This window comes from Acomys minous (assembly GCF_964271855.1).
Source record: "Acomys minous genome assembly, chromosome: 9".
Lineage (NCBI taxonomy): Eukaryota > Metazoa > Chordata > Mammalia > Rodentia > Muridae > Acomys > Acomys minous.
In genome coordinates, this window is record NC_140490.1 from 42,818,425 (window position 1) to 42,842,985 (window position 24,561).

The 24,561-nt window shown below is 47.9% G+C and overlaps 1 protein-coding gene across 7 annotated transcripts in view; it reads right to left on the reverse strand.

The window, feature by feature from the left end:
* Nucleotides 1–1,004: 1,004 nt before the first annotated feature.
* The window catches only part of SYK (spleen associated tyrosine kinase), a 64,686-nt gene continuing 41,129 nt past the window's right edge, over nucleotides 1,005–24,561 (reverse strand). For 6 of the 7 annotated variants that reach the window (XM_084796934.1, XM_084796930.1, XM_084796931.1 and 3 more), the window contains exons 5-14: nucleotides 23,663–23,744; nucleotides 22,936–22,967; nucleotides 21,424–21,492; nucleotides 15,335–15,419; nucleotides 14,473–14,650; nucleotides 10,432–10,641; nucleotides 8,443–8,632; nucleotides 7,049–7,189; nucleotides 6,140–6,252; nucleotides 1,005–2,537 (exon numbers count right to left, since the gene is read on the reverse strand). In XM_084796934.1, coding sequence (XP_084653060.1) covers nucleotides 2,465–2,537; nucleotides 6,140–6,252; nucleotides 7,049–7,189; nucleotides 8,443–8,632; nucleotides 10,432–10,641; nucleotides 14,473–14,650; nucleotides 15,335–15,419; nucleotides 21,424–21,492; nucleotides 22,936–22,967; nucleotides 23,663–23,744 — 1,173 coding nt within the window. In that variant the 3' untranslated portion in view covers nucleotides 1,005–2,464. The remainder of the gene's footprint in view (nucleotides 2,538–6,139; nucleotides 6,253–7,048; nucleotides 7,190–8,442; nucleotides 8,633–10,431; nucleotides 10,642–14,472; nucleotides 14,651–15,334; nucleotides 15,420–21,423; nucleotides 21,493–22,935; nucleotides 22,968–23,662; nucleotides 23,745–24,561) is intronic. The other variant, XM_084796935.1, reaches the window with a different exon arrangement.

Genomic DNA, 24,561 nt, shown 5'->3' on the forward strand with positions numbered 1-24,561 from the left:
GGATGTGTGTTGTGAGGACATGTTCTGGTGCACATAGAAATAATTTTAATGATGGGCTAGCCTGGGTGTTGACTGGAGATACATTGGGTTCTGCATGAGTTCCTTGGTGTCTGCAGTCAGCAATACGTGGCAAGGCAGCCTGGTATGCTCCTCACAATCTTCTGACAAGGGGTCATAGGTCAAGGGACACAGTGAGCCAAGCTGCCTGATAGAAGGGGCTCGGATCATCAGAGGCAGCTTGTGAAGAGACCTAGGCAAGGATTGATGCCTGTGAAGGATCTTGGATCATTTTTGACCCTGCAAGTTTAGTGCATCTGTAGTCTAAATGCTGCAGGAAGAATCCTCTCCCCGACTGCCCTCTGTGACCCCAGGGGAGAGAATTAAGGTTGACAGCTGGACATGACTTTCACCCTATAATGAGAGCCCTATAACGGCCACAATGTGACTTCTGCACATAGGAACCTGTCCTGGCCTTCTGGAGAGAGGCAAACCCCTGCCTCCATCCTGCTCAGCCATATCCAGACAATGGTCATCCCCAAATCCCTGGGAAGGAGGGACACTGCTAGAGAGGCCAGAATGAAGACAGAGGCCTCCACAGGGTTATTACACACAGGCTCCTGACCTGTGAAGTGGCCCTTTCCTAGCCCCACCCTGGGGACAGCAGAAAATGTCTTGCTCATGTGTGGTCCACGTCATCCAGTTTCCATACGCAATACACTGGCCCCTCCTCCCCTATCTCCAAATCTACAGGTGGTCCCTGGCTGCATATGTCAGTGTCTCAGAGGCAAAGATGACAGGCCCACATCTGATATATTTTCCCAGACACAGAAGGAAGGCTATGAAGCCTCTGTAATTTTCATGTCCTCAGCCAAAGTGAATGGGTGACATTTTGCGTATGATCAATAGTAAGCCAAGTGTTAGCCAAGTCTAGAAGGATAGAGGGGGCAGTCTCAGGTCATGTGTCCTCAGCTCAGAGTCACACTAAACAAGGCTCACTTGTGGTGATGGTCAAATCTGGTTTTATTGTGAATTAAAATGCTATTCAGAAACTCGATTTGAGATGGTCTCGGTCTTGAGATGCTTTTCGGGGGTGGGGGGGGATGATCAAGATGAAGAGGGGTCCTGAGGGGTTACTGAGATGGGAGCAGGGGTTCCTAGGAGGAGGACAGACCTGAGATGTCTCACACCTGCTCTGTCAGGATATCACACTGTTTCATCTTGCAGGAAGACCCCTGCCTGGCACTGCCCCTCTCCAGTGGAGGGTCCAGGCTTCAGAGAAGAAGAGATATACATCCATCTAACGGACACATTTCTTCTTTGTACATTATCTTATCTAGGCATCCAGCTATAGCCACAGAAAAAGGATGGATCCTGATGTGGTTTAAATGTGAAACTCCCCCCCCCCCACCGCCTCCCCTCCCCCAAGCTCATGCATTTCACTTGGTCCGGGCTGGTGGCATTCACTGTCTGGGAAGCTTGTGGAACATTAGGGAAGTGGGGCCTTGTTGAAGAAAGTGGGTGACTAGGGGGTCAGCTTTGGGGTCTTATAGCCTGGCCCTACTTTCTGTTCACTCTTTGCTTCCTAAGTGTAGAGATCATGTGGCCTTCCAGCTCCCTGCTCATGCCCCCAAGCCTTTCCTGCCTGTTGTAATGTCTTTTCCATCATGATGGCCTGTATCCTCTCCAACTGTGAGCCAGAACATCCCTTCCTCCCTAAAGCTGCTTGTCTGGCACTTCGTGGCAGCAATGAGGATGGCTCCTGGCTGCACTCAATCTGCAGAAGGGAGGGAGTCTGACCCACGCCCTACACACTCTGTTCAGCTGCAGAGGATTGTGGGAGCCCACCTTCCCTGGCAGCCACCAGGCAGTGCATTATTCACATCTCTTCCTGCAAGCATACAGGGCAGACTTCAAGTCATTCTGCAGGAAGGCAGACACCAGGGGGCATGTAAGTCACGTCAACATGTCTCAGCATCTCATCCACGTGATATTTCTGTCTCCAGTGCTGCGAGCAAAAGCAGTGTCCAAACTTGTTATTTTCCTTAACCGCCTTCCTGGTTGCCAACCGCACCGGTGAGCTTTCTGTTTATTTCCTTTGCTTAAGTGGCATAACATGTTTCTTTCTGATTTGCAGGGGACACTGCAATTGTGGACCCAGAGGAACAGAATGACGCAAAGAAAAATTGGAAGTAGTTCCTTGAACATGACCCATAACGAAAACCACATAGATAAAAACAAAAAACAAAACAAAACAAAACAAAAAAACAAAAACAAAAACAAAAACAGACAAATGGGCCCTGAGGTCTTTTGGAACCAGACCTGCTGTGACTGACGGTAGGTCCCAGCTTTGCTTAGCTCTCTCACTCTGGGCAGAGGGAGACGAAACTTTGAAAGCCAGTTCATCTGAATGAATTTCCTGTGAGTGCCGAGAATCCAAGGTGGCCAATGACAGGTCCTCAAGCTGTTAGTTAACCACGTCGTAGTAGTAATTTCGAAGCCGCAGTTCCACAGCTGTGAATCCTGGCCGGTTCTCTACACTGAAAGAAGAAGGGATGTATTAAATGTTTGCCAGTAGACTTGTGGAAACATGGGTAAATCACTGTGCCCTCTGGTGGCAAATTCTGGTCACTGCACCCCAGCACCAGTGTGGTGGTCTCTTCTGGCTCTAAACTTACAGAACTCAAGCCTGCATTTTCCGGGATCCTGAGTCTCCATGTCCTGCTGATCTGGAAGAGTTCTGCACTGTGGTACAGAATATATTCCGTGTCTGAAGACACCTAACTGGCCCCTGGGCTGTAGGTGCATCAAACAGTTGACACAATCTCTGTGTGTATTCTCATAAATGTGGGTACACATGTGTATGGAGGTATGTGTGGAGCAAAGAGGACAGCCTTGGTGTCGTTCCTCAGACACCATCCATCTTGGTTTTTTGACTCAGTGTCTGTCAATTGCCTGGCACTTGCCAAGTACGCTGGCTAGCTGACCATTAAGCCTCTGGGATTCCCCCAACTCCATCTCCCTCATTGCTGCTGGGACCACAACACTTACCACCACGCCTGCCATCTTTTTACATGGGTTCTAGGGACTGAACTTGGGCCAAGCACTTTACCAACAGAACCATGTCCCTAGTCCCTCTGTTCAAAATCTTACGATGAGATATGGATACAGCTGTAACACACCCTACCCACATTCCAGCTGGACTTTCAGAAGGGGGGTTGTGTTTGCACATGCTCCTGCTAGAACTCACAGATTTCTGTGGCCAAAGCAGAGGCCCAGACCCTGTGACCCTCCTAATCTTTGCCCAGTAAGTCTGTGCCATTGATAAGTAAAACGCTGGGGTGAGCAAGTGCTGGGTGAAACTTCTACCTGATTACTGAAAGGGAGCTCACCTCCCTGTGTGCTTATGAGGGGATGGGTCCAGCCCCACCAGGTGACTCATCCCCAGAGGAACTCAATTCAAATTCATTCTATAAAATGGCGCAGGACCTGGGACAACAGCTCAGCATATAAAGTGCCCCTGTCCATGGGTGAGGGCCCGAATGCGGGTCACCAACAGCTGCATAAAAGCTAGATGTGGTGGTACATTTCTGTAACCCCAGCACTGGGAGGAGGATACAGGTGACTCCTGACGGGCTTGCTGGCTGCCAGTGTAGCAGGAATAGCGCGATCTGTGTTTAGTATGGAACTTCATCTCCAATAACAAATCAGGGAGGCCCAGTGGGGTGGTCCAGTGGGTAAAAGTGCTTGCTGCCAAACCAAAGGAGCCGAGATGGGTCCTCAGCACTCACATGGTAGAAGGAGAGAGCCAGAAGCTGTCCTCTGACTTCCACATGTGTGCTGGAGCACACTCAAACACTTGCACGCACGCACGCACACACACACACAGACAGACAGACAGACACACACACACACACACACACACACACACACACACACGAGACTAAATGAAGAAAAACAAGGTGGAAAATAATAGAGGAAGACACTCCAAGTCAGCCTGTGGCCTCTACATGTGCGTGCATGGGCAAGCACACTTACACGCACACACACACAAACACGCACCCGCTGCCCACAAGGACCAGTCTTTGCATTTTAAATAGCCTTTAGGCTTGATGTAGCAATTGAGAACTTAGTCGATATATGCAGGGAACGAAGGCAAGAAAAACACAATGCCAGATGCATCCCACCCGATGCAATTAAAGCTAACATAGTAAGCCTGCCGCTATGGAGGCTGTGGGGGCTGAGAGTCAGCTATTCTCCTTAAGACCTGGGGCTCCATGCTTGCTGTGAAGTCACTCCTCTGACTTTGTTAGGACAGAGCAGACAGGGTTTTCAGGAGGAAACTTGGGGCTAAACTCAAACTTGCCCCGTTCTGATATCTGCCCCAGCTGAAGCTCCGTGGGGCTCAGCCAAGATTAGTGAGAAGAGACGTAAAACCCAGGGCCAGGAATCTCTCCCAGAGCAGAGCTCCGCAGAGCTGCGTGAGTGGTCGGGTCCGGCAGCATCTTAATAGATGCTCTCGGTCTCCTCTGTCTAACAGTGAGCATTTCACTCACACTACAAGGTTTCAGCACGGTGACTGGGTTCCTCCTGGACCGGAATCACCGAACAAGCCCAGCGGCTTCCAGTGCTGTTCACCTTCCCACTGTGTGCAAAGTGTCCTGCTCAGAGGATGGTGGAGGAAAGCAAAGTGCACTGCACCTAAGAATAGGGATGAGGCTTCTGACCCTATGGGCAGAGCTGTCTTGTGGCCTGTGCCAACTCTGTGCTACTCTCTGGAGACTTCTGGTACTGAGATGTCTGTGGTCAGCAGGAGTTTCTAGCCTTGATGTAAGGTTACGTGTTGGCAGGGATGCTCTCAGACACATCTGAGTTTGTCGAAGGCAGGACTGTTCCCGATGCTTAACACGGTGTCTGGGATTCTGCGATTTTCCCCAATTCACATCATGGTCTCCTAAGATCCTAACAGCTGGTGACTTCCAGCTGTCCTACTTTGTCTAAGTAGGTTCTGTGACATTCTCACAGCTGCAAATTGCATATAATAATGTCCCTGCCAGGAAGAGCCACGGTTAGATAGTAAAGCAGTCCATCTCTGGCCCACCTCCTGCCATCATCACTTATGCAGAAGGCAGCACATTCCCAATACATCGAGAGAATTCATATTTCATTTTAATACCCGGGGTGACAGCTAAAGAAACCCCATTTTATGTCAGGCATCCATCTTGGTACCCATTAGTCATTTGTCTCTGACTCTAGTCCCTGGAAGATGAGGTCCCAGTGACCCTGGCCCAGTGATCCCCACCCAAAATGCACAGCTGTGACCATCTACTTGTTATGATATGACTAACTTTTAAAAAAAATTTTTTTTGGCTTCTGTAACTTGCTTACACAGAGAACCAAAGATTGTTTTGAGTTGCTTTAATCACTTCACTTGGCGCGACACAGTGTTTTTCTTGCTCGCATAGATACTGAAGGTCTTTGTGTGGGGCTTGCCTTTAAAACTAACTCTTCCCATGCCCTTCCTCCATGGCAGTCTCAAATCTGGCTCAGAGAGTGTTCATCCTTCTGGAAGCTGGTTGATAAATCTTTTAATTTTAACTGGATTGAGCCTATGATCTTTCTCCAGGGGTCACAAACTCTGTAACACCAGCTGTGAAGGTCAGATTTAGTTGTCAACTTGACACAGTCTAGACCACTAGGGAAGAAGGCCTCAAGAAGGACTGTCTCAAACAGGTAGGCTTGTGGGGGACTGTCTTGGTTATGATGTGAAGGCCCCACCCGCCACAAGTTACCATTGGATCAGGGAATCCTAAGCTTTCTAAGAAAGGAAAGGACACCAAGCAGCAGAACACATGCACCATCTTTTTCTCTCAGCTCTCAACTGTGAAGTCGTGTGACCAGATGTTTTAAGTTCCAGACACCTTGACTTTCTCATCACTGTGGGCTGTAATCTGGAGTTCTGAGCTAAAATAAATCCTTTCCCCTCAGGTTTTTTATTTTGTTTTGTTTTGTTTTGTTTTGTTTTTTGTTGTTTTTGGTGGCCAAGGTATTTTACCACAGCAACAGAAATGAAACTAGGACATCAACCACACACATATTTCTAGAACTTTCAGGTCAGCGACAGGAAGGGCTGGGTACTCACTCGTATGTCCAGCACAGGTTCATCAGCTCGTACATCTCTCGTGGGCATCCTGGAGGGCAGCCCATCCGCTCTCCTTTCTCCAGCATGGCAGTCACTTCACTCCCTTTCATCCCCTGAGCCATGAAAACACACACAAGCTTTTAAAACATAAAAACAAAAGTGTCTCGCCTCCCGACACAGAGAACACAGACACAGGCTGTGCAATTTCAAGTGACGTCGGACACAAGGCTAGGGGCCTTTCTCTGGAATCCTAGAGTCAGAAGTGGCTGCCCAGTGAGAAGGGCTGGGTGCAGAGTGGAAAAGGGAGGCTCTGGGGTTCTGTTCTGATTCCTCATTTAGGGCTTGGCTTTGTGGGAGGCGCCACTTGTGACAATCCACTTGGCACCCTAAGATCTACATATATCCATGAAAACACACACATACACACACATGTACATGCATGCATGTCCTCACACACAGAGACACAGAAACACACACACACACACAACACATACACACACAGGAGACACAGACACACACAACACATGCACACACAGCAGACACAGACACACACACGTGTGCACACATATAGGAATATGCATGGTAACAGCTAAAATAGTTGGTGCCATCAGTGTCACTATTTCTATTTTAACTCTCAGGAAGGATGGTTTGGGGCTGTGTCCTGTGAGTGTGTATGTGTGTAACACACAGTGAAAAATGGGTTCCCTTAGCAGCATGTGTCATTTCCAGGTTAGTGCAAGCTGAGATTGTGCTAACTGCTGCCCACTGTTAGAAGGTAATGAGAGACCCCAGGGTGTCCCCAGATCCCAGGCGTTCAGCTTCTTGTGGCAATAGCCGTCTGCTGAGTGATGTTTTCCCCCCAAGGCCAAGAGGCTGAGACATGAAAACACACAGCTAAGTACAGCTCACCCTGTATGGCTTCTGCCCATAGGAGAACGCTTCCCACATCAGGACGCCAAAGCTCCAGACATCGCTCTTGCTGGAGAACTTGTAGTAGTTGATGCATTCGGGGGCGTACCACTTCACGGGCCACTTCCCGTGGGTCTGCGCCTGGAAGCAGAAAAGGCATGCTGTGACGGGTTAAGTCGGGTGTGCACCCACCAATCCACAGAGGAGGGGGGCTCGAGAAGTGGAGCAGAGAAAAGCCTCTGCTGAAATTCAGAGTGTCATCTCGAATGAAAACGACTCAGAGACGTCTCTCAAGAATCACTCAGTTCTGGGCGGAGGAAGTGGCTCAGAGAGTAGCCGTCTAGTTCAGCGTGCACAGAGCCCTCAGTGGTTCTCAACCCGTGGGTTGTGGCCCCTTTGGGGGGGGTTGCATATCAGGTATCCTGCATATTGGGTATTTATATTACAATCCGTAACGGCAGCAACATTACAGTTATGAAGTAGCAACAAAAATTATGTTATGGTTGGCAGTCACCACAACACGAGGAACTGATTAAAGGGTCGCAGCGTTATGACGCAACCAATGGATAACCCAGTCTTGGTGGGGCACGGGGTAACCCCAGCACCCAGGAGAGAGATGCCAGCCTGGGCTGCATGAAACCGTGCCTTAAAAAAAATCAACTTGTTCAATTCCTGTTTCTTAAAGTGAGTTAGCACAGGTATTCAGGGTTGGCAAGATGGCTTAGAGGGTAAGGTGCCTGCTGCCAAGCCTGAAGATCTGAGTTCAATTCCTTGGATTTCCATGGTAGAAGGAAAGAATCAACTCCTGTATGTTGTCTTCTGATTTCTATTAGTACACGGTGGCACACATGACTACATACACAGCACAAGGTAAACAAATGTGGAAAAAACAAACAAACATAGGGTGCTGGTTTGAACAAGTCTCCAGTTGAGATACATTGTAATATTTTCTGTTTTGTTTTCTTGGTTGACAGAATCGCTCTTAAGAATACTTTTCCACATGGTTACTAGTGGAACCTCTACCGTGATAATATACAGAGAGCACACATCGTGATAATATACAGAGAGCATACATTTATCTTTCAGTGTCTTCATAACCTGCAGCCACGAGCCTGCACTGAGCTGTCCCTCAGCCTGCACCATGAGCCTACAGTGAGCTGTCCCTCAGCCTGCACCATGAGCCTACAGTGAGCTGTCCCTCAGCCTGTGCCATGAGCCTGCAGTGAGCTGTCCCTCAGCCTGCACTGAGCTGTCCCTCAGCCTGCACTGAGCTGTCCCTCAGCCTGCACTGGGCTGTCCCTCAGCCTGTACCATGAGCCTACAGGGAGCTGTCCCTCAGCCTGCACTGAGCTGTCCCTCAGCCTGTGCCATGAGCCTGCAGTGAGCTCTCCTACCTTGTAATAGTTTTCATCGGCACGAAGGGCTTTGGAAAGACCGAAATCGCTGATCTTGGCATAGTGCTGTGTGACCAGAAGCACGTTCCTTGCAGCCAGATCTCTGTGAACGAAATTGCACTCTTCCAAATACTTCATTCCCATGGAAACCTGGTGAACCAGCTCTATGATGTTCTTATCCTTGATGTGCCTAGAATCACAGGCTGTCATCAGCAGGAGTGGACAGTGGCCATTCCAAACACAGCCACGTTCCCCGCGTACACGGAGGAGGGCTCCGCCCAGTCCCATTTAAGCAATAGGACAGGCTGGGAAGTTTGCTCAGCCTAAGAGCACTTGCTGAAAAAGCTGAGCATGGCCACGTGTGTGTAATCCCAGCGCTGGTGGGGCAGGCAGAGGCAGGAAGGTCCTGAGGCCTGCTAGCTGCTAGCATAGCCAAAAACCTAAAACTACTCACTGTGTAGTCCTAACTAGCCTGGAATTCCCTATGTAGATTAGGCTGACCTTAAACTCACAGAGAGCCAGCAACCTCTGGTGTTGGGATTAGAGGCGTGTGCCTCCACACCTGGCTGTGTTCTAAGGAAATACAGCGAAAAGCGATAGAGGACACACATGTCGTCCTCTGGCCTCTGCATGGTTGCAAGGGCATGCATACCCGTGCACATGTGTATACACACACACGCACTACACACAAGCATGCAAAAGGCAACCACAGCAGGCCAGAGCACGGCAGGTAATCCCTCTGACAGCCTGTTCCAGACTGAACACCAATCTCCGGATGCTCAACATGTTTCATTTTCAGGCATGCTTCGAGATGTACAAAAATTCATAGAGGGCTGTAGAGAAAGTTTAGTGCTCATCTTTCAAGTGCAAAGACCTGAGTTCGATGCCCCGGAGGCCATGTGAAAATCAAGCCAGGCATGGTGGCCCATGCTTGTTATTCCAAAGCTAGGGAAGAGAAACAGGTGGACTCTTGGTGTTCCCTGGCCAACCGTTCTAGCATAATTGATGAGCTCGGTCCAATGAGACACTCCTGTTTCAAAGGATGCAGACAGTAAGATGGTATTCCAGGAGATGGGCCTTGCTGTAGGTTGACCGCTGGCCTCCACCTGCTGCACCAGCACAAACCCTTATACTCATGCATGCATATTGGAAATAATAAAGAAATGCTATATAAAATGAGCCTTTGGCTCGAGAGGAATCATGGATGGCTCGGAACCCTTGCTCCATAGTGGATAGGTTACAAATGAACTCTGTGCTTCCATTTCCTACCTGCAGAGTCAAAAGCAACAGCCGGGTAAAATATAAACAATGTAGTAAGGATGGGATGAGTTAAGCTTACAGAAGCTGTGCCTAGCCCACCCATGGCCTCTGTCAGCGAACAGCAACCCGCTCCTGTGAGGACTGAGGCTCCCTGAGGCTCCGTGGCTGCCAGTGTGGCTGAACTGGTGAATTCTAGAGTTTTAGTGAGAGACCTTGTCTCAAAAAATAAGGTGGAGAGCTAAAGAGATAGTTCTGGGTTAAGGGCACATACTGTCCTCTCAGAGGACCTGGGTTAGGTTTCCAGCACCCATGTTGAGAGGCTCGCAACTGCTTGTAACTCCAGCTCCCAGCGATCTGACGCTCTCTTCTGGGTTCCCGTGAGCATCTACACTCATGTGGCACACACTCTCACAGACATACGCACGTAAATAAAAAATGATAAGATGGAGAGCGATAGAAAATGGAAGATGACACCCGATATTGACCTCTGGCCTCCACACACATAATTTACACACAGGTGCACCCCTATAGATGTACAGAGAGGGGGGAGGGGGCGGGGAGGGAGAGAGAGAAAGCCCGATTCGAAGGCTGCATCTCTCCTCTTATTTTCTTTCTCAAGACCTGAGCATGGAGCAACACGAGAAGGGAAGAGGGGGAAGAGAGCGAGCTTCCCACAGAACTCTGGCCCCAGCACAGCCCATGGCGGGCCTGCGCACGGTTCCATGGCACCTGTTCTGCTGCAGGTACTTGTTGAGGGGCCCCAGCTCTGCCATCTCCATCACCAGCATCCAGGACTCCGCCTCGCAGATTCCGATCATGCGCACAATGTAGGGGTTGTCCAGCTGCTGCATGACGTTTGCCTCAGCCAGCAGCTCGTCCTTCAGAGCGGGGTCATTGGCCTCATTCTTCAGGATTTTCACAGCCACTGTCTTCACAACCCTGTAACACAGATTGTGACTTGTGAGGACCTTTGCAAACTGTCTAGGGGTCCTCTGCTGTGCGGCTGGAGTGGGGCGGGGGCAGGGGCGGGGGCGGGGCGAGAGTCCTTTAAAGCCTTTCAGGAAATGGCCACGGGCTGGGGAGACAGCCCACTCCGCGTGTATGCAAGAGGGAGGACCGGAGTTCAGGTCCCTGGAACCCACAGACACTTGGCTATGGCAGCATGTCTGTAATCCTAGTGCTTCTAGGGAAAAATGAGAGGCAGAGAAGGTGGGGGGGGGGGGCGCTCCACAGACACTTGTGGGAGACTGTTCCAAACAAGGTGGAAAGCAAGGAATGACACCCAAGGTTGTCCCACTATACATGCTGTGGCAGGAACACCTGCACACATACAAGGACACACACACACACACACACACACACACACACACACACACACACACGCACATAACACACACACTTAAAAATGGCCATTGCTATTTTTCTTGTTCTTGTGGAGATTTAATCACAGGTGTGATTTTTCAAATCATGCACAGTTAATGTTTGTTCTCTCACTTAAAGCACATTTTGTTAGACTATTTTCAAGAGTTCAGCATGAACCACGTGACATTTTTATGAGAAAATGAAAACTCTATATTTTGGAGACACGCTGAGGCTTGCTTAAAATGAACAAAGCCAGTAGGGGAAAAGGGTTTCTTACTTTTTAACTCAGCTTTAACACTGTGTACGCTTTGAAGTGGGCATGGGGTGCCCACCTGTGGTCCCCAGCACCCAGAGGTGGAGGCAGGAGCATCAGAAGTGTAAGGTCATCTTTAACTTCCTCTGAGGGTTTTTTTTTCCCTCTGGTTTTTCGAGACAGGGTCTCTCTGTGTAACCTTGGCTGTCCTGGAGTCGCTTTGTAGACCAGGCTGGCCTCGAACTCACAGCGATCCGCCTGCCTCTGCCTCCCCAGTGCTGGGATTAAAGGCGCGCGCCACCACACCCGGCTTCCTCTGAGTTTTACAAATGTCGTTTCCATCAAATCTGTCTGCCACCTGGAGTCCTGCAACTCCCTCTGGCACCTCCCAGTCATCTGCGTGAGCTTCTGTCCTCACTGTGCATATAGACTCATGGCCGTGGGAGGTGCTGGAGCCCACAGTCTGTGGAGGCTTTCAGGAGTCTGTGAGGGGGTGTTTGTGGGATGCGACACACCCTGTAGACGCTCCCATCCACACTGAAGCCACTCGGTGGTGACCCCTCCCACATTCTCTGAAGGTAGCCCAAGAAAGTCACTGGTTCCCCACATTGGACTTTGGGGAACTTTGTGTGCATCTCCCAGGAGAAGCTTAGGCAGGAGCTGATCTTCTAATCTACTGTTCTTTTATAGACCGAGGATCTATCCCCCCACTACCAGTGAACAAGGATAGCAGACTGTGATGGAGGGTGCTCCAAGGCAAGGAAAACCCGTGAATTGTAAAATATTAAAATATTAAAACAGCTGCTATAGAACCCACCCGCTATGGCGTACATATAGCTCGCTACAATGTAATTTACAGGTTACATTATGTCTACCTGCATCCCTGAATACCAAGTTCCTTTGCGATATTGAAAATGAGCTTCTGGGCCCTGAATTAAAGAGCATGCATGGTTTTAAATTTTCCTTTCTTTTTTTGAGGCAGGGTCTTACGCAATCCATTCTGGCCTCGAATTTGCTGTGTAGTGGAAAATGACCTTAAACCTCTGAAGCTCCTGCCTCTGCCTCTGGGCGCTGGGGTTCCCAGGTGCCCAGTTCAAAGCGCACACAGTGTTAAAGCTGAGTTTAAAAAGTAAGAAACGCTTCTCTCCCACTGGCTTTGTTCATTTTAAGCAAGCCTCAGCGTGTCTCCAAAATATAGAGTTTTCATCTTCCCTTAAAAATATCACGTGGACCATGCTGAACTCTTGAACATATTCTAACAAAATGTGTTTTAAATAAAAGAACAAACATTATGTATGATTTGAAAAACCATACCTGTGATAAAATTTCCACAAGAATAAGAAGTTGCTTGTTTTGCTGAACCTTCAGACTGGAGAATAAAGACAACTAATTGGGAGGTACAATATGTTTATATTTTCTTATGAGTCCTAAGGAATGATAGCTGAGGTTGATATTTTGATTTCTACATGCATGTGTACCTGCACAAATGTGTACTCACCCCCAAACATACTTGTGAATACATCTGAACATATCATATCCACACACATACACATGTGTGCATGCACACACACACATCTGCCATTATTCATGAGTGACACACTTATGTAATTAAAGAATAGCTAAATAAACTGCTACTGGTCACAAGAGAACTCAGCAGCATTGGTGCTTGTCACATCTATGTGTGCCATTAGTTTTAGTTCATATATAAGGTGTAGGAGATTTAAAAAATAAAAGTGGAAAATGCTACCTGATACCACATTATTAGCACCAGACTACTAATAATACCAAAAGTACTTTGTACTTAGACACAGGGTGCCTGAGAAGGCATGTAAGGAGTTGACTAAGGATTGACACAGAAGGCTAAAGAAGTCTGCTGAGAGAAATCTGAGGGACAGTAATGGATGGAGTCCAGGAGGGAACGGCCGGAGTCTGCAAACCCAGAGACTCAGTGATGTAAAGACACTGTTTGCTTTCTCAATGGTCTTTGTAGAACACAGTTCTCAAGTCCCTAAATCCTGCAGTTGAAACTGTATAAATTCACGTTAACTAAACATATTGACTCATATTAATTAATCAAGGAATTAAAATAAAATAAACTAAGACAAATCAAGATAAGTTATGTCTAGATACAATTTATACTAATTGTATAACTAATAGTATATATTATTATGAACTAATAAATAAACCTTAGTTTATTTAGTAAATTAAATTACTAATAAATAATAAATTAATAAATTAATAAAATGAATACTCAGTTTTTCAAAAGATTTATTTTAAATTATGTATTTAAGTGTGTGACTCTGTGTATGTGCATGTTGAGTGCAGGTGCCCTCAGAGTCCAGAAGAGTGCAGCAGAACTCTTGGAGCCAGAGTTACAGGCACCTGTGACCCATCTGATATGAGTGCTGGGAACTGAGTTTGGGTTCTGGAAGAGCATTATGCCCTCTTAACTAACTATGAGCTATCTCTCTATCCCTTACTATCCAACTTTAAGAGTGACTGTAATTCACACACATACATTTAAAATCAAGCATCATGGCCTCTATGTGTATACACAGAAAATGAGGCACCAGAAACAAAAAACCCATACACATAGAAAGATTTAACAAATGCCTACACCAAGGTTAGTTATAGGTAGTTGTGTTTGGGAGGTACAATGTTTATATGTTTTTATGAGTGTGCTTATTTCTATTGGGTTATTTTCTATGAGGCACATATCCTAAAACAAACATTTCATTACTGTAGCCACAGTTAGTGTACACAAAGAATGCTTTTATAACAACTGAGTCAGAACTGAAGGTTGGCGAGCTGGATCAATTGGTAAAAGAACTTGCTGCCAAATCTAGTGACCTGAGTTTAATGCCCAGAACCCATGTGCAAAGAAGAGAACCAATTCGTGTGTCCTGTGATGACTACATGAGTTAGTTCTGTGACACGTGTGTATGTGTGTGTGTGTGTGAAAACAAAATAAACAATAAACTAAAAATTATTGTATCAGAAATTAGTAAGTATAATGGTAGTGAAAAAGTACTTAGCCATTCCAGGTGAAACTGTGCCTGGGATTAAATAAACATTTCACATGCATTCTTAGAAGTTTCTAGAATGCATGATCACACTGAGAAAGACAGTAGCATAAATGGAGCTACGGTGCTTACTTTTTCATTTGGTAGTATCCCTTTTTCACAGTCCCGAAGTTACCAGAGCCCAGCTCGCTGTCCTCCAGGGTCAGCAGGTTTCTGTCTAGGTAGACCTCTTTGGGCCTGATCTCTTCAGGGTCAGCATAAGGGCTCTCATACACCTCCGTGTCCATGGGTAGGGCTTCTCGCTGGAGGCCTGCAAGGTATTCAGGTAACACGTAACTGCAGACTGGACTCCTGTGGAATGTTACCTCTTGCCACCTTGCCCTCCACTCCTCTGGGCTTATGGGGCAGTTGCATGCAGCCGAGAAGTGAAGCAGGGATCTTCATGAGATCTGAAGATGGGTCTTCTACACCAGCAGTAACGGCAGTAAAGCTCTCCTTTAGGCTTTAAGCTAGGTGTGACACCCACGGGTCCCATTTATGGGAACAAGTCACTGTGTCCTGGCTTCCCTGTGGCCTCCCCATCATCACAGCTCCCTGAACATATCTCAAAGATACTGTGAGTTGTCTCCACTGTCAAAACCACCATTTTAGGAACCTGTTCTTCCAAGAGAGGCAACCAGGCTCCATGGCGTGTGATAGACACACAACATGGTGCTGGCAACACTGACAACTTGTTGAGGGGGGTTGTTGTTGTTTTTGGTGTTTTGTTTGCTTGTTGTAATTGTGAACGGTCATTTTCACTTGACAGAACTGCTTGTTGTATGGATGCGTGCTCTTTTCTGCCCGTGGCTGGGCATCACTACTGCCTAATTGCTGAGCATCACTGGAAGGCAAACTTAGAACAGTGCCAGGAATTTGTAAGCTGACTCTACACACTGACAAGCATCCATGCACCCCGCTCTGAGTGTTTATGGAGTAAAAGTTCACCACTCACCTCTTTCTGGAGCCCAGGACCCTCCTGTTGGCTCATAGGGGTTGAAGGACACAGACTCCGGACGGCTCCCTTGGGGCGGGGCAGGCTGAAGCACACAAACAGCAGCATGTTACTTTCTGCAGTAACGTCATTACTTTCAAATGCTAACAGATTATCTTATGCACAGGGGACAGAGGAAAAGAATCAGGAAGAGGTCAGGAAGGTTTATCTCATTCCTCAGGCAACTGTTTGGACCTGAGAAGGTTAGACAGGCTCACGTCTTACAACTCCCACCCTTGATGTGGCCTTAGACAGGGAGGGAGGGAAGCCATTCTGTACACCCAGTAGACCCCCCTTCCCAGTTAGGTGCCCTCTGAGTATGATTCTCATCTCCCAGAAGACGGGAGGATCTCACACGTTCTCCTGCGGATTCATTTCTGCCCCTGAACTTGCCCTTCCTTGTCTAGTTTTATATGGAAGTTATTTAAAAAGTGAAGTCAAGCTGTGGTCATCTGTGTTGCCTTCCATGCAGATGTAGACACAATGTGTTGATACGACAGGGCAGCCCGGGCCAATGAGCTGCAAGTCCCGAAGAGGAAGGCTGCATCCTCCTGCCACACCCCTTTGTCATGTCATGATCATGATAAGGACAGAGATGTTCCCTTTGCTTCCCTGAAGGAAAAGAACTCTCCCTCTTCACCCATGGCTGCTCATGGAGGCAGAAACCGAAGGAACACCTCACTGGCCCTCACACACAGGCTTCTCATTTGATCAACATCCATTTGCCTCCTAAAATAGGTGGAGGGCTGAATCTCTTTATATTCCTAAGGATTTTCCATTTGAAGCATTTTTCTCTTTTTCTGACTCATCTTTATGCACAAATTGAAACAAGGTGTCAGCTATAAACGAGCAGACTGCTGCTCAATTCTGATCGTTCTCTTCCCCCGTTTTGTTTTGGTTTGGTTTTGGTCATGTTATCTGATCCAGTATCTGTTTACCTTATCAGCATCCGTATTGCCACTGAGAAATGAGATAACACCAGATTTGGGGGAAATTTAGAGCAACAGACATTTAGCTGACATTCAGCCACTGTCTCGAAGCACACACTAAATGCTCACCGCCTCACTGACATGACAGTTCCACTTGTCAAAAGTTAACAAAAGTTGCATTGTGTCATTACCAACACAGACATGCATCTCACGATGCCTTGACCTGCTAGCTTCATGGTGTTTACCATGAGCTAGAGGCTGGCAGTGCCCGTGGAAAGGACCCTTTCAGTAAAGCCAAGGGACATCGGGTCTCAGATGTCACTGGACCCATTTTCTCATGGACTGTCTCAACTCTCCTCCCCCCAGGATCATGTAATGGAACTAACCATGATAATAGAGCAGAATGTATGTGGATTTAGGCGTTAAATCAGAGCGAAGCAGCTGCACCAGGCTGGAAATGCATGCTAAGAAAAACACACAATGCACATGTGAAAGAAGGGATGACGGATGGACAGGTATGAGTCTGTCTGTCTGTCTGTCTGTCTGTCTGTCTGTATGCATGCATGCATGTACAGATCAATAGAAGGGTGGATGAATATGTGGATAAAGGGATGGCTGAGTGGATGTATAGATAAATAAATGGCTGGCTGGCTGAATAGATGAGTAGGTAAATGGACAGATGGATGGGTGGATGGTTGAACAGATAGATTTAAAAGTAACGTATCATAAGAAGGAGATGTGGAATGTGTATGTACCTGGTTTAAAATGAGTTCTCTATTAAGTCTTTGCACTCAGAAACAGAAATAGGTTCTGGTAATGTCTCATGAGCCTCTTAAATGTTTACACATGACTTCAGTGATGTTGGGCATTGCTTGGATTCCCGTTATCATCTGTATCATCTACCACTGCCCTGCCTAAGGAGACTTCCTCTAGCTTATATTCCATAATTCCTACCATAGTCATCCTCCGTGCTCTGCTTTGCTCCCTCTAGAAAGCAGTTTTTAAACGGGTTTTCAGGTTAGTATGACCACCAGGTGGAGTCTTTTAATTTTTCTCTATACCCAGGGAAGTTCTGAGATTCCCAGGACAGTCTCTGCCCTGTCACGGAGCTAAAGGGTGCTCAAGGATGGGGAGAACAGGCATAGTCCTTCCTGTGGATGTGAGAGCCCTGCCCTCTGTCACTCAGTGCCCCATTCTGGGGCTGCATGCAGTCTTTCTGGAACATTCTCCAGAGCAAGACGACTTTGAAATGCTTGTTAAAATAAACCAGCACCCAGTTTCCCTAGTTCAATTTCCTGGGATATTTTTAAAGCAGAGTTGATGATCTTTAAAAAATCACCTATAGAGAGAGAGAGAGAGAGAGAGAGAGAGAGAGAGAGAGAGAGAGAGAGAGAGGAGAGAGGGGGAGGGAGAGAGAGCAGTGAATCAGGAGCAAGTAGGGATCAGTGGTGAGGGACCCTGAGCAGCTGAGCTTCCTGGAGGGAGTCCACAGCCAGATGGACAGGTGCTAGCCCTGCGTCTAGCTGACAGACAAAGGAAAACATTGGGCATCTCCTTCGGAGAGCAGGACTCCACTTTGAGCGGCTGTGGCTCAGGGCTTCATCTCCAGGCTGCCCACCACAAAGCACCCTATGAGAATGAGCTTTCATGACCCAGACCCAGACAGCCACTGAGACCCAAGGGATACATAACCTTTCTCACGCCTCAGCCCTAGTCCCTGCCCCCTCCTGCTCCCTGCACAGGTGGAGGCCTATGGGACTTGGGCAGTAACGGCACCTCACCTGACTGTTCAACAGAAGACATGGGTGGTTTTCCACTGGGATGGATATAAGAGCAGCAGCTGGCTGTTTAATGATGGAGATAAAGACACAAGGTGCCAGTCCCAGCTTTCCCACAGTATTTGAAAACAAGCCCTTGGTAGGACCACTGTTACCACTCAAAGCTCCGGAAGAAAGGCCTAAGTTGAAAGAAAAACTGGGGGTCTTTTAAAAGGATGAGCGCAAAAGCTCAGGTCAGTATTAAAATGGAGGGAAATGGGAGCTGTGCTGAGAAGCGCATGGCTGGTGGACAGCATTGGCAATGCCCTATCAGTCCCTCCACACTGTGCTTGCTGTTCTGCCCCCTTCCCTGACATCTTTTCTGCACTGAAAACTGAGCTGTAAGGAAAGTGCTGCCAGCCTCACCACCCGCAACAGCCTGCCAATATGCAACTTCTAGGCGCCTCTAGATGGCGTCAGCTACCCAGTTATCTAGGGTAGATACTTTTCGATTTCTAACTGCTCTGTCACAATGCATTACAAGTGGTGACGCATTAGACACGCTTGTGTATGCGCATACGTGAGCTTGTGTGTGTGTGGTTGAGCAGTCTGTGTGTGTGTGTGTGTGTGTGTGTGTGTGTGTGTGTGTGTGTGTGTGTATGCTTACATGTATGTGTATATGCATATGTGGGTATTCAGGGGCCAGAGGCTGATGTCAGATACCTTTTTTAACAGCTTCTCCACTGTATTTTCTGAGTCAGGGTCTCTCGCCAAACCCAGAGCTTACCTATTTGCTTAGACTGGGTAGCCAAGGGACCCTCCTGCCTCACCTCCTCAGCTCCGTGATGACAGGCATGTACCACTGTGCCTGGCTTTTTACATGGGTGCCAGGGATCTGACTCAGGTGCTCACGCTTGCGTGGTTAGTACTTTACCAACTCGGCCATCTCTCCCAGCTGCAGTGCTGGCTTCTTGGTGTGCTAGCTGGATACCCTGCGTGGTCATTACTGAACCATACTGAGATCTCAGACTGAGTCAGTACTTCTGCTGAGGAGGGGCTCTGCCGATGGAATTACGTCCCTAGCCAGCTGACTCACATATGAGGACTATCCTGCATGGGCCTGACTCAATCAGTTGAGGGTCCTTATATGTATGTTTAGACTTGCTGAAGCAAGGGGAAATGGGGCCAAGGGAAGCTTACTGACCCCCACACCATGGGGCAGCTTTAGCCATGCCACTGAGGTTCTGTCTGGCTCTGGACCTTCCCCACTTGACAGTCTCCCCATGGACATTGCACTTGCTTAGCTAGTCTGTGTAACTATGTAAGCCCTTGTAATAAATCTGTGAGCAGATATGTGCAGGAAATAAATTTGCCATGTGTAAGCACTGGTACATGCATACATAAATATACATTCCATACAGATATATGGAAGTGCATATGTGATGCAAATATAACATAAAACTATGTACACACAGGCACAGGTATTTCCATGTATGTATGTGTATGTGGGTGTGACATACACACTTATGTGTGCTTGTGCACAGATAGCATCTCTGGCTGATACGCCTCTGGTGGAGCCCAAGAGATAAATGTGAAATGACAAGAAGATAGCGCTCCTTGCTAGCACTGCGCAGAGTCAGGGGCTGTGAGTCAGCATCAGGTCTTGGACTAGGGTGAGGGGAATGAGAGAGTGTGGGAGGAAGCATGTGAGGAGTCAGTCAGGCTGAGGAGAGGAGGACACACAAGGTTTACTCTGTGGCCCACAGTGCTCTGCCAGGCTCGGTGAGTATGATGTCACACTGAGAACTATCAAGTCTGTGATAGTCTGGCCATGCTGTAGCTGCTGGTCAGAGAGGGCTTCATAATAACACCTGTGAAAAGCTCCCTCAACCAAGCCACATAGTAAGCACCTTAGTCTGTGAGGTACCATGCTACTTACTTCCCATTGGGCATGCTGGACATGGGCTACCCCAGTTGCCAAGTGGGGCCCTCAGCAAGGAGAACGTGTTGGACTCTGAGCGAGGCCCAGGCTGTGGAGAGAGGGCAGCTGCAGAATATTCTCCAGCACAACACACCCTCCTTTCTCTTCAGCTACCACATTATTCTCTTTTCTGTGCTCTGGGCAACAAGAGTAAAACTCTCTAGTGAGTGGTCAATATAAAGAATAATTACAGAGTAAAGTTTGTGGGCATTTATGCCTTTTATTTCTAAAATTACTTGGATACTCAACTCGGTTTGCCTATGCTTTGTCATGTGCCCACATGCGTGGAAAAACAGTAAAATAAAATGGAAATAACTGTTAATAGAGTCAACTTTACCTAAAAAGGATAAAAACAGATTGCTTTTTCATATATATATTTAATTCTTTTTAGATAAAGTTCCAGAATACATAGATCTGTGCATATATGTCAAACAGACATACAAACATGTGTGCACGTGCGCACATGTGTGTGCGTCCTTGAATATGTAACTCACTATAAATAAGTCAATACAAAGGATGCGAGTCAACTCCCTGTAATTCTGGAACTTGGGAGGTGGAGGTAAGTTCAAAGACAGCCTGGGCTACAGAGTAAAATACTGTCTTACAGAAAGCAAGGGCTGGGACATAGCTCAGCGGTAAAGCACTTGAGTTCGATTCCCAAGCCCTGGAAAACCTTTTCACATTTGTTTCTTTAGTATGCGCGTGAGCCACGGCACAGTCGTGGGGGTCAGAGGACAGCTCATGGGGAGTCGGTTCTCTCCTTCCACCATGGGGGTCCCAGGAATCAAACTCAGGCTGTCAGGCTTGGTGGCAAGTGCCCTTAGCCTCTGGGCTACCTTCCCCTCAAGGTTTTCCTTTTATTGTCCCTCCAAATTCAGTCATGTAACTAAATATAGAAATCAACCTGGTGTCTCAAAGGCGGGGCACCTCTGGAGACCTCAGTTCCCTCTGTGGGAAAGCCTTATGTAGCGGAGGCCCTGATGCTGCAGCCTGCGACTGTGGACAGTGAAGATGAGATTAGCGGAGCAAAGATTCTCTGATCCGAGAATCGGCAGGTTGTGTTCACTGAAATGACTCAAGTTATGTGCTGGTAGAGAGCAAGGTCACGTGGACGGACTATGGAGAAGCCACACACAAAGCTTGCATGCATGCGCAGGGGGTGCGAGGCTCAGCGGGGCACAGGAGGCTGGGGGCAAAGAAAGAGATGTGGAGACAGGGCAGGGTTGCTCGGCTCAGCAAGGGCACCCGGCGCTGGGTATGCGGTGGGTGAGAGACTTGGAGGCAGAACTACGCTGGGTAAGGGGACAGCCAGCTAAGCATGGCTGCACTGCGGGTCTACCCTAGCACTTAGTCAGGGGCAGCGAGCAGGGGACCCTTTAGCACCTTTTTGTAGCCAGGCTTTGGGAAGGAGTAGGATTTGATTCTTGAGAGTATTCCACCTGGTGACCAAGTCTAGAAACCACAATGGCAGAGAGGAACAGAGCATTTAGTTTCAGAAAACACATGCAGGATACACTCCACCATGACATGCTACCCGGCCTGGCTTCTGCAGATGCACTGCTCGCCCCCTCCACCTGCCCTGGGGAGACTTCCTGGATGCGAGTCTGCATCGTTTGAGATGCGTTCACAAGAGTCTGTCTGTTCACAAGATTCTGGCAGAGGGATCTAGAATGTTCAGTTAGCCTTTTCCACTGACAGCTACAAAATTAAAGCTGAGACGTGAAGCAGCCATATTATCTGTGGAAATCTCGTGTCTTAGGCTTGACAAGAGACTCTAGTCACTGACTGCCCAGAGGTGTCCCTGTTCAGTGGCAATGGTTGCATGATGATATTGTCATCTACAAATCCTGAGCCATAGGCAGCTCTCAGGCCACAAGTGGGGCATGCCTGAAAGGGACAACAGAGCTCCCTCAAGGGCGCAGAATGATAAACACCAGGTCCCTGACAAGCACAAGGGCTCCATGCAAGTGAGGACCCCAGGGGCACTGTGTCTCCAAGGACCCTAAAAGTTCACTGGCATTTTCGCCAATTCACGGTCTCTCGATTTGGTAACAAGTGCTAATCCTGGAGCCAACAGTTTCAGTGCCGACTGGCCAACCGTCCCCACTGGAGACAGAGATGTTTTTGGCTTTTGATAGATTTTGGGTTTTTAGGAGCTAGCAGGATAGAAGTGGGAAATTTCTCCCTGATGGTGCTAATGGGCTGGCGTGCCCACGTTGAAGTCCCTAAAATATGAGAAGAGTGACACCTGTGGGGCAACAGCCTAAGTACCAGTGCCCATATCCTGGATGGAAAAGGGACTTGAGGTTCTTCCGTCTCTGTAGGCATGAAAGGGACAACCCAGTATAGGGACATCTCGGGTGCATTCTCATGTAGTAACATAGAGTGGGATGTAGGCCGTGGCCCAAGACTCTTTCCTTCTCTGGACCTTTCGAATGAGCTCTTACCAATAACACCTTCCCTCCCCTAACCGTGAGGCAAGACTCTAGTCAATTGGTTAAGTCAAAGGAGCTGGGTAGCTAATCTCAAGAAGATGCCTATCTGCTGGCTGTGTGATGCTGTTATGCATGTTGGCAGGCCTGTGATGGCACACGCAAGCTCACACAGACAGCGCAAGGCTGAACTTGAACAATATATTCCTCTTCCCTACATCCGATAGGTGGCCTTTCCTCCTCAGTCTGTATACTTCTAGAGAATGGAGAGAAAGCCAGCCAGCCAGCAACACCGTGAAAACACCCCTAGCCTAGCAGGCTGACAGTTTCCCAGACTCACGAGAGTTCCCGAGTCTTCAGGGATGTGCTTGGAGTACAGGTCCTGTGCTAACTAAATCCTGGGTTTTCTCCTGTGATCAGATACCACTGCTTCCCCAGCAGAGGCATCTTTAGTAATACTTACCACAGGATGGGCATTTGGGCTTGGTGGGTGACCTGCAAGAAGAATGTGCCACGGTTACAGTTCAGTGACTGTTCTGTTTGTACTTCTCGGATCAACCAATGTGACTGGAACAAACTGGGGGGACTATAAACTTTCGGCATCGGGAATTTTCTCTTTTACTGGATTTTCCCACACATCCAATTAAGCTTTTCTTTTTGAGACAAGGTCTGACTATATAGACCAGGCTGGCCTTTAATTCAACACAGATTGCCTGGCTCTGCCTCATTAATGCTGGGATTAAAGGTGTGTGCCACCACCCTGGCAACACATGCAATTAAAATCTACCAGTTTTTGTTTTTGTTTTTTTTTTTAAGTTACATCGCTTGGTTATCTTTCTTTTTTTTTTTTTTTTTTTTTTTTTGGTTTTTGGTTTTTGGTTTTTCGAGACAGGGTCTCTCTGTGTAGCCTTGGCCATCCTGGACTCACTTTGTAGACCAGGCTGGCCTCGAACACACAGTGATCCGCCTACCTCTGCCTCCCGAGTGCTGGGATTAAAGGCGTGCGCCACCACGCCCGGCACGATTGGTTATCTTTCAACAATGGTTCCTAGAATTGAAGTGACATCAGGTTTAATCACATGGTAAAATCAAAGCCTCAACCTGCTTGAGTTTGCAATAGGCAAATCTGATACCAGGCTGACTGTGACCAGTTTCCCAAAACCAGAGCCTAGGCTGTCCCAGTCACTCACCAATCTGTGCGCCGATCTTTTGGCATGGTACCGTGAGGACTCTTAACAGCCCGTCTGGCTTGTAAGAGTAATGTTCCACTAGCTGCAAAAGAAGCAAGAAAGAAGGTGGTTAACAGGGAGAGCAAGGGAAGACAGTGGCAGAGTCACAGCCCTCACGGGTGTTAAAGCCATCTAAACCCCAGACGCTCTCTTCCACAAGGCACCAGGGGGAAGGGCCGAGGACATCCTTGGGTAGATCCAACAACCTTTTTAGCTTTGAAGCAGCTGGTCACATCCATAGTCAAGAGTGGAGAGTGAATGAGTGTGTTCGTACTCACTGCTTAGTTAAACGCTCTCCACTTTTACACAGACTAGAACTCAAGCCTAGGGAATGGCGCCACCTACCATGGCCTGAGTCTTCCCACAGTAATTACTACAATCAAAACAATCCCCACAGGCATGCTCATGCTCTCACTGACCTGATCCTTCGACGAGACTCTCCTCTCAGGTGATTTAGATTGTGTCAAATTAACACTTAAAGCACTCATACACACCCAGAAGGTGATACGGTAGGGAATTGGGGTCTCCATGCCATCTCCACCACCTCGTCCTTTTATTGACTTACTTGTTTGTTTGCTGAGATAGGATTTTGCTATGTAGCCCAGGCTGGCCTTGGATTTATTATGTACCTGAGGATGGCCTTCAACTTTCAATCCTTCTGCCTCCACAGTTAATGTAATTGTGATGCCAAATTAAGGGAGCAAAATGCACAGAGTAGCAATTGTGGAGAGCCGGGCAAACAATGTGGGGGTGCTCCTGCGTGCTTGAGTCGCCTCCAGGTTTACTGACAGCTAGGTTGAGAGTAAACACTTTGCGGAGCTGTGTTCCTGGACAGGCAGCTGTCTGGATCCCAGGAAGAG